Genomic DNA, 9,725 nt, shown 5'->3' with positions numbered 1-9,725 from the left:
GCTGCAAATCCTTTAACAACTTGAGGATTTGCAGTGGTTGCTGCTGGAGGGGGGAGGCAACTAAGTTTATTATCCTTTCGTTGTTAAAGGGACGGGGCATTGGGAATGACGAGCACTGAGGGAAGTGTGGTCCTTGGAAGTAATGGAGATGGCCACATTTAGCTAGTTGTTTGTTGAGTAGACTCAAAGCGTATGAACGTACTAAGTTTAGGGCAGTGTATGTGGGGTTTGGGTCCCCAAAGCAGCTTTAGCCTCGATTACAGAAGCCAATTCCAAGCAACAAATTACACTGACAGCAGGTGCACCTAACCATAGCAGGCTGGCAGAACCTTTAACACTATTTCCATTTCCCAAGACAAATCTGCAAAGCTAGGATTTGTTTTCGGTGGGAAAACTCCATTAGAGAGAGATGTTTTTTTCCAACACATGGGGGATATTTGTGCAGTTCGCTTGTCCAGGGGCTCCCGTGCACTTGTGGTGGAGCAATATAGCAAAAACACTTAGCAGGAGTTTGATCGTCTGACATTCTCAGTGACTCTGGGTCCACCCAATGGTTTTCCCAACACTCGAGCAAGCAGTGGAAACTCTGTGGGTACAGCCCCATCCCCTGCACTCTAATGAGGCAGCTGATGCATGAACTGGGCCAAAAAGACACAGTGAGATTTAAGACATCCGTAGATTTCCGAGTGCAAGCCCCTGGCACCCTAACGTCCCAAAAATCACCCTAACCAGATTCAGCAACAGGCTTGCAGTGTGCTTAGCCTTGTTTTCTAAAAACTGTTTTATCTTGTGATGGACAATTTCCCAGTGGGGAAGGCTCTTCCCTAACACTGATTACACCTGGGTTTTTCCTTTATCTTTCCCACTCTGGAAACACACTTTTTCCTACTTTTTGCAGGAGGCTTGCCTGTGCATCCAGGATGCATCTCGTCCCAGAAACCTTTTGCTAATATCCACAAGGTTTTGGTTTTGTGAGTTGTTACAGGAGCTTCTACGACCATCCGCATCTAAAGATTCTTTTTAGATCTTTTTCAACCCATAAAACTGAATTACACATTCCCCAAAACCCCTAAAGCTGGCTTACACATCCACAAAGAAAACCCCCAAGAATTTGATGTGTTTACATGAAGAAGTGTAAGTTCAGCTTACAAAAATTGACACACCTTGATTCTGTCAATCTGGTTTTGTTATTTACAAACATAATTGAAGCATCCTGATACTTAGATGACCAAGAGTTTTTTCTGAAAGTAGCCCAATGTGCAGGATATCTAGGACCTGCATAATGTTTGGGGTGCATGTCTTTACTGTGTAAAGCCTTTAACTGCACACACTAGGCACAGACGAGGTCAATGGGCCCTCTCATACAAGGACACTGCCGCCAGCACTGCAGCAAACTCATCTCTGCCCTGGGGCAGTGCATTAGTGAAAGGCAGATCGCAGGGGCGGCACAGAAGAATACAAATAAAACTTACCTTTTTCCTGCACCTCACCGCTCCATCCGCTCTGCTCTGCTCCATCGCTGCAGGCACATGCTCCCAGCCTGCCCTGCGGACAATCCTGACGCTGCTCTGAACAGTGTCAGGATTGGCTGGGAGCACCTAGCCAGGGCGCTCCCAGGCAGACTGGGAGCCTGTGCACTCTCTCTTCAGCCTGGCAACTGTGTTGCTGGGCTGGAGAGAGCCTACTGCGCATGTGTGTTTGGCCATCCTGGGACGGCCAGCCACACATACATGCGCACTGAGACTCCCCCTCCGTCACACCTGTGGCCCCGCCCACTTTTATAATAAAAACATAATAAACTGTTTTTACTATAAAAGTTTTGCAGCTACTGCTGCTGGCTGGGGGGGCGATGCTCATCCAGCCTAGCGGAGGAGCTGCCCCTGACAGATCGACGGCAGCCGGTCCACTCTTCACTGTGCAGACAGCAATCTGTATGTGCTTGAGAGGAGAGCAGGGATCCTCCTGCAGGCAGGTGTAATGTGTTACTGCACTCTCTTGCAGGGGAATGTCTGGTGATGGTAATGTGATGGCCATCCCCTTTCAGCGGGTGGTTTTGGGGGTTACTGACTGCCCTAACTCTTTGTGTTCTTTGTGGCACACAGACAGTGTGCCCCCCGTTGGCTCCTTCAGCCTGTGCCATTGACTATAATACCCCGAGGTACAGATTGAAGGTGTTTCTTTATCTGAGTGGGGCTATGCCCTCCTGAGATTGCACCCCACACATGTAGCGCTTGTGTAATGTGTGATTGAGAAGGGTTGGCTCAGGGACCTGGTCTACCATTGCGGCCCTGTCTGTAAAACCAAAATGTCATTGTGGTGCAGAAAGTGGGTGCACATGCTCATATCGTCCCTGGGTATTTTGTGTAATATGCCCCCCAGGTAGCTGCTGCCATGGTTCTTCTGTTTTCCAAGATGGCAGTGTAAAAGGAAAGAGAAAAAAAGCCCAACCGCAAGTGCCCTCCCACAAGTTAAGTCATCCAATGGTGAGTTTAGAAGCTGGTTGGGTTTTTTTTACTTTAAGAAAGTTTGGTTGTATCTTTGAGGTGGGGTGTTCTGCTTTTCATTTTCAAGGTCAGGAGATCATACATGGCCTAAAAGCATAAATATAATTAGCAACACTTGGCTGCATACAGCAGGCCACAGACCCTACCAATGATAGCCTCCACTTGTGTACCTGAGCTGCAAGCTTCAAGTAAAGTTATGTTTTATAGCTGGAGTCAAAATAAAGTCAATTTTAATTAACTAGTTTGAGCTTTTCAGAGGTACAATCAAACAACTTAGGTAGGCAAAAAAAGAAAGAAGTATTTTTTTCAATGTATTTATTTTTCACTCAACATATTTTTAACGGTCAAAAATCCTATACACATTGGTACTCAGTGGCAGATAAGAATATGCAGTAAATTTCACCTTCACCTTGCACAATGGCTAAGATGTTTTTTTTTTATTATTGCTTTACAGAAAATGTTAGTTTCTCCTCCCTCTGGCAGCAGCACTCTAGGTGTCCTTGTTTTCCATCATGGTCTTCTTGATCCAGTCCAGGTAGTTCCTCACGTTGGTGTACAACCCAAAAGTACCACACCGGGGACCCCAGGACACAATGCCAGCTGCAAAGTAGAGTGTATCATTGTGTGGGTCCTGGACAACGAAGGACCCACCGCTGTCACCACTGCAGCTGTCCTTGCCAGCCCCTCCGGCACAGATCATGTTCGCTGAGAACACATACTGGCTGGAGTCCCCAATTTCTGTTTTCTGGTTCTGACAGTTCGCCATCTTAACTACAGGAATCGATGCCATGTGGAGGATTCTAGCTTTGTCTCTGGTCTCTGTTGCGCCCCAGCCAGAGATGTAGCCAATCTTTCCTTCCTCCAGTATGTATTCCGGGGCTTGGCCAGGAAGGCAGATGGGTGAAACCATATTATTAAGCTTCACCTTGGTCTCCAACTTTATTAGGGCAATGTCATTGTCAAAGTTGGTGCGAGATTCAGGCAGGCCTCTCTTCCACTTGTCATGTAAGAAGACTTTCTTTGCAGCAAGTCGATGGTTGGTACGGATGTTGATGAGATCTCTGATTCCTGCATACATTGTAGGGTTCTCCTCAGTCTCCACCACATGGGCCGCAGTTATAACCCACTCGTCGGAAATAAGAGCTCCAGCACCTCTTGGGTTCTCAATGAAGACCTGCCATGGGAACATCCCATCCCTAGATTTGACACCCCCAAAAATACGTCCGGTGCTAAGCAGGTCAACGCTGACACCACAGACTGCAAAGAGAGAAAAGGCAAGAAGTCAGGGACAAAATTCATCAATTGAAAAAGCACCGTGCAAATGAGCTATCAGCCCTTTACTTCCATCATTGGACTTTGGACTACACTGCCTTTATTTTCTCTTTTCTTTTTCTAATATTTTATTTTCCTCATGTTAACATATATACAGACTTTTAACACTGCAAAGTTCAGGTACAAATATAATTACGGTAGACTATTTAAGTCATGGGATGGTGAAGTGGTATCTGTTCAAGGGGCAGAGAAGCAAAGACAAGACTTTATCGACCCTCCAGACAGTGGATCAGGGTGGCATTGAACTGTGCTGCAAGAAGTCAATGAAGGTGCTTCTGATGCATTTTAATACATTTCTAAGACACACCATTCAACACAAATTCGGAAACATCTAAAACATATTACCTGGAACACATGTCGGAAGCTCTGTCCCGCCTTGGCTGTTTACCCACTCGCCATCTGCTGAGCAGCTGTAGATGCCTCAAATCAAAATTGGAACAATAGGTGTAAATTTTGTACTAAACAGCAGCAACCACAACAGTTTTCTGTCCAGGGGAAGAGGAACATGACATTCTCATTGACACATTCTTCTCATCCATCCCACTCAACTCACTGTCTCCACTTAGACAGCTGCATGCTCATAATCAGACGTTGATGGAAACCTACGTTTCTGTAGCAATACCATAGATCTCAATTGTGAGTATAATCACCAGCCACAATGTTCATATTTCTTTGTCACTCCTTAGCAGGACTTATGTACATTGTAATGCACTGGATTATTTACAAATGAGTTTCAAACACTGCCTTTCTGTTTTCCGTAGGGACAACAGGATCTGGGACATACTTGATTTTGGGGTTCATGAGTAGAAGTCCCAGGGGTATTTAATATTCATCCCTTCATGGTTGTATTCAGAGATTTATTAGTAAGTAGTTCTTCATTTAAGTGAATCCACGTATCTGTTTCCTAGCATTACTACGAGCAGGGGCGTAGCTTGGTCCTTAAGATTGGAGGGGGGAACTTCAGATTTCCAAACAATCAGGCTGGCACATAATGTTGAAATACGTTATAGGGCAAGCTGGTGCACAGGAGGGGCTTATGGGCAGCGTAAAGGGAGAGGAATGCACATTTGTGGGGGCACTAAGTCAGAGAAAGCACATTATTCTGTGAAATAACCAACATCTCTGTAGTGTTTCCAAACATATTGAGGGAGGGAGTGTGTATGTGTTTTTGTTTGGGTGTGTGTGTAAAAGTCTTGGTGAAACTCGACAGACACCTCACCATACCTGACTAAAAGCACCTGCACCCAACTATTACCACAAGATACATGTATTAGGGGGTGTAACACCGGCCCCGCTGAAGCTACGCCCTAACTACGAGCAGGACCAGTGCCCCTGGTTCTAACTTATAGCCTTAATTACAATGCAGTTCCCATACACTGTTTCTAGTACAAGTTATCCTCACAATTCTTAGCCCATGTTTGGTGGCTTTTTAAAAAAGTTTTGTGATTTGCGTTAAATAATATGTAAATAAACCATTTTAGTAAATTTGGATTGTTTTTAAATATATCTTTAGACAATAATGCTTATTTAATTTATTATTGTTAAATTAATTCAATTTTGAATTCCAAGTTAGATTAATAGTACTCTAGTGTGTTTTATTTTGTTCTACATTCCAATTAAATGTATAAAGTTACTTTACATTAATATGTACTATACAAATATTTTTCTAAATTTTTAAAAAGTTTAATAAACTTATATTTTCCTTATTATTTACCACAGGGGGATCTCCACCCCAGTGACAGAAATCTCTGTATGGTATAGATTAGGCAAAAGTAAAAAAGTTAATTAAGCTTGAAAAAATAAATATGTGTATTTTACATTTAATATGAATGTAAATGAATTGAATAGATTTACTTTTCAGATAGGGCAAAACAAAAACATGCCATGGTGCCAACAACTTAATTCTGAATTAAATATGTAATTAATTTAAATATAGTAAATAAAATATAACATATTTTTCTGAAGTTCAAACAAAAATAATTCACATTTAAAGTGAAAAATGTTTTCATTATGCATTACAATATTTTTAAATATTTTTTATTTTTTATTTTTTATTTTTAGATTACTTTTAACATTGAATTAAACTTATTTACATTTTTAAAAAGTCAAAATAATGAATGTCATTTAACATAATTTGCTACGGGGTTTTATTTTAAGTCCCTACCTCCATTGTTTCTATGTGAGGGTATTGCAGTGGCAGTGGGTGGCTAAGTGTGGTGCTACAATCACTGCAGATCTAAGCTGGAGTACATTCACTACTCTTTTGGGTGCTTTTTGGCTGTAGAAACCTTACAAGTACAGTTTGCCAATAGCAATGGGCTTACACTTTGGAGGTGGGGGCAAGTCGCTCCTTAAACCTATCCTTAAAACTCCCTTAACCCTCCTTACTCCACCTAAACCCCATCAGTTTTGCAGCAGGTACACCTCATTTTCAACCTCTCTCCCTGGTCCTTTCCACATTTGCTACTAAGCATGTGTGAGGCTATCCCATTAGCATTAGAAGAAATAGGAGAGGCAGGGTGTGGGTTTGTGAAAATAATTGTGTAGTACCTTGCCAGGACTATTGTAGTACACCAAATGCAATTTGTAAATGGGCCCCTTGGTGTTTACAGGACTAGACCTTCCAGGAGCTCCTCTCTCCATGTGTTGTACAGTCTTCCAGCACTATTTGAGGGTTTCCTCCAGACTGCTGAGGGGTCTTGATGGTCAAGAGGGGACTGTTTGATGCTATGTCTTTTTTCCGGATTATGGTGTCAATTATGGTTTCCCTGGAACTATCCCAATTATTACCCAGTTCAGGAATTACTGTTAATGGACTGTAAATACAGGGGCAGTAAAATCATGGGGAGTATGAGATTGTGGGGAATAACATGCAGGAATTGGTGTTTTCCCCCCACAGTTCAAACAGAGATATTGGTTGTTTTCAGTAGATTAATTCTCTATGTGCGAAGCAAATACTTGTAGACCCAAGGGCCTGGTAACTCTGGTTACCAGGCCCATCTGAATTCCACTGCCAGTTGTAATGACAGTCTTTAAGAAGTCTCTGTGGGTCAATGTAATTTCATGTTGGTTGTGCCCTATGCGTCTCTACAGGCACTTCAATACATTGGGCCTCATTAAGAGTTTGGCGGTCCCACCACCGGACCACCAAACTTGCAGGGAGGATGCCACCGCTTTGGTGGTGGCATCACCCCTGCCCTATTACAATGTTCCCACTGGTCTGACCAGCGGGAACATTGCAATACAGCATTCCTGCCGGTCAGACACAGTGCTATGAGATAGCACTCTGTTCCTTTAAGGGAGCCAAGTGCTGTCTCGTAGCACAGAGGGGGCCAACCAACATCCTCGGAATGCGCACTGTCTGCAAAGCAAACAGTGCGCTTTCCGATGGTGCTGGGTTGGGGGGGCTGCGCTGCTCATGCCCTAGGCATGGGCAGTGCTGGGGGCCCCCTAAGGCCCCAAGCACACCCTCACCGCCAGCCTTTCCATGTCGGTGAAACCACCATGGAAAGGCTGGCTGTGAAGGGAGTTGTAATCAGCCAAGTAGGGCTGAGTTCAGCGCCCTTTTGCTGAGTACAACTTTGACCGCTGTCATGCCATCGGGAGCTATGTTCCTGCCTGCTAAGACTGTAACTGGGCAGCCGGACCGCCTGGAGTGCGGCGGTCCAACCATTGACACGAGCGTGGTGGCCTCGGACCGCCACACTCATAATGATACCTATCAAGGGGAATGGAAGGGGAAAATATTGCATGTGAAAGGAACATGTGAAGAAAGAAGATAGGTAAAGGAAAGGGGCGAGAGAATATTGAAATATGATTGTAAATGATGCTGTTTGTTAATGGGTGTATGCTGCCACAAGCCTACTCCAAAGCACTGAGGGTCAAGAGAAGAGACTATGAGATGGTTAAGATTGAAGAAAAGAACATGGAGGAAGAAAGAAAACAAACATGATTTGAGGTCACCGATCTGATATGGCTCAACCTTCTTTCTTAATGAAGTGACATAGAAGATCTTAAACCTCCCTTTTTTTCCCTGTGAGGATCTTGAGAGCTCATCCTTAAATAACAGCGTATTTAATATACCTGTTTCCCATCCCCATTCCTTTGATCATTCATTAATTGTCAATGAAGTGGTAGCCACCCAAATGTCTTTCTGGATAAGTGCAAACTCTCAGAAAATATGTTTCTACTCTAAACACTGAGCAATATGTACTCACCTTGAGTGGGTCCACAATGCACCTTTGATCCAAAAGTTGGCAGCCAGTCGGTGGCCAACATTTTCTATGTGCAAAAACAGAGAAATCTTTTACCTCCTTTTCCTGTGAACTTATGTAAAGCAGTGATCCAGCCAGTAGTATCATCCTGTCTAAACTTTGCAGACACTTGATGTATAGGGCATTCTGTAAAATACGGTGGGCTGATTACAGATGACCCAAAATGCTGCTGTAAGACTCACTTTGGGCCTTGCTCTCAGATACAATGTCCCCCATCATATGGTAAGTCTAGATTAATTCCCAGGTGCCAAAAGAGTGTTATTTAAAAGCCTACTGATATGCCATCAGAGCACTCACAATCTTGGTCTAGCACTTTTACAGTCTTGCTTCCAGAGGTATGCTCATCGTTACTTCCAGTGGACATCTGGTTTTATCCTGAATCTTCCCAACCTTCACCAAGCGCAAACTGGTCACCATTCTTTTTGATACCTGATACATATTTATTTTCCATACCTGATACATCAATCTTTTTCATACCTGATACATATAGGTTGCTGCAGTGAACCTCTCTGCCTTTGTATTCAATCTAACTTCCTTCTGTTCTGTTAACAGCTAAATACTTGACTTTTTCTTCCATCCTCCTGATTTTAACAACAACGCAAACTGAGAGGAGAGATGCTGATGAACATAATAATGCTGATAGAATGGTATCTCCTTTGAAATGGAAGGACATCAGTTTGTTGCATAGGTGGTAAGAGGAAGCTGTGGAAATTTGGTGCTGCTGGGTGGCTCCCTGTAATCATGAAGAGTTTAGTAGTAGAGTTTTCTGGATCATAGCTGGTACACTGGCATTGGGCCTTTTTTTCTTCTGGTCTCGCAAGTTTGTTTCCACAGCATGAATGTGTCAACCAGTGCAACTGCTGGCATGGTGGGATACCTCCTATCTTCATCCAGTATCCTACCAAAGCATGTCATTGCTTGTGAACCAGCTGTTTGCATTTGCATGAAATAGGTTAGGTTTGGAGACTTTGAGAGAAGACAACTAATGGATATGTTTTCCACTATAGTATTCTATGTGAGCTAGGATCATGGTTGGGAGGAGACTAATGATTTCTTAGAAACCTGTTCTATTTCTGAAGGGCAAACTGAAGCTTTTTAGCTTGAGTGGCGATGAGGTTCCTGTGAGGGCACACTTTCTTCTGGTACTTGCCTCGATTTCCTCTAACACTCATTCTTGATGGTGAAGTTGATGAGATCATTCACGGGGTGGATTATTGGAGACTTTCCAATTTGGCATCAAACGCAACAATTAATTGAGCTCATGGGTGCCTGAGTGGGTTGAATGTTCCATTTGTTGGGTGAAGTCATTGATTTCTAGGTTTTCCATAATCTTTTGTACATGTTTCATGCATTGGTTGGAAGATGATACTGTTGTGTTCTGCTAATTGTACTTATAAATACAGTGCACAAACACAAAGGTTTCTGCGCACTGAAGGAAAAAGTATTAGTTTAGCTGTAGAGCAACTACATCAGCCAATCCTATTACCTAGCTGGCTAAGGGGATAATTTAGCCCCTATTGGGCAGCCAACCAGCACTTCAGGACAGCAGAGGTCCTGAATTCACTTTCCTAGAGCAGGGCCGCCCATGACTGGAGATCCCCGTCATTACGGCGCA

General features: G+C 43.4%; 1 protein-coding gene across 3 annotated transcripts in view; it reads right to left on the bottom strand.

Annotated features, from left to right (window-relative positions):
* Positions 1–2,802: 2,802 nt before the first annotated feature.
* The window catches only part of LOC138303694 (complement C1s subcomponent-like), a 66,105-nt gene continuing 59,182 nt past the window's right edge, over positions 2,803–9,725 (bottom strand). For all 3 annotated transcript variants that reach the window (XM_069243024.1, XM_069243025.1, XM_069243023.1), the window contains 2 exons: positions 4,182–4,256; positions 2,803–3,761 (listed from right to left, as the gene is read on the bottom strand). In XM_069243024.1, the coding sequence (XP_069099125.1) occupies positions 2,995–3,761; positions 4,182–4,256 (842 nt within the window). In that variant the 3' untranslated portion in view covers positions 2,803–2,994. The remainder of the gene's footprint in view (positions 3,762–4,181; positions 4,257–9,725) is intronic.

This window comes from Pleurodeles waltl, chromosome 7 (genome assembly GCF_031143425.1).
Source record: "Pleurodeles waltl isolate 20211129_DDA chromosome 7, aPleWal1.hap1.20221129, whole genome shotgun sequence".
NCBI classification, from domain to species: domain Eukaryota; kingdom Metazoa; phylum Chordata; class Amphibia; order Caudata; family Salamandridae; genus Pleurodeles; species Pleurodeles waltl.
The sequence above is the reverse complement of the archived record's forward strand: the minus strand, read 5'-3'. Positions and strand labels throughout refer to the sequence as shown.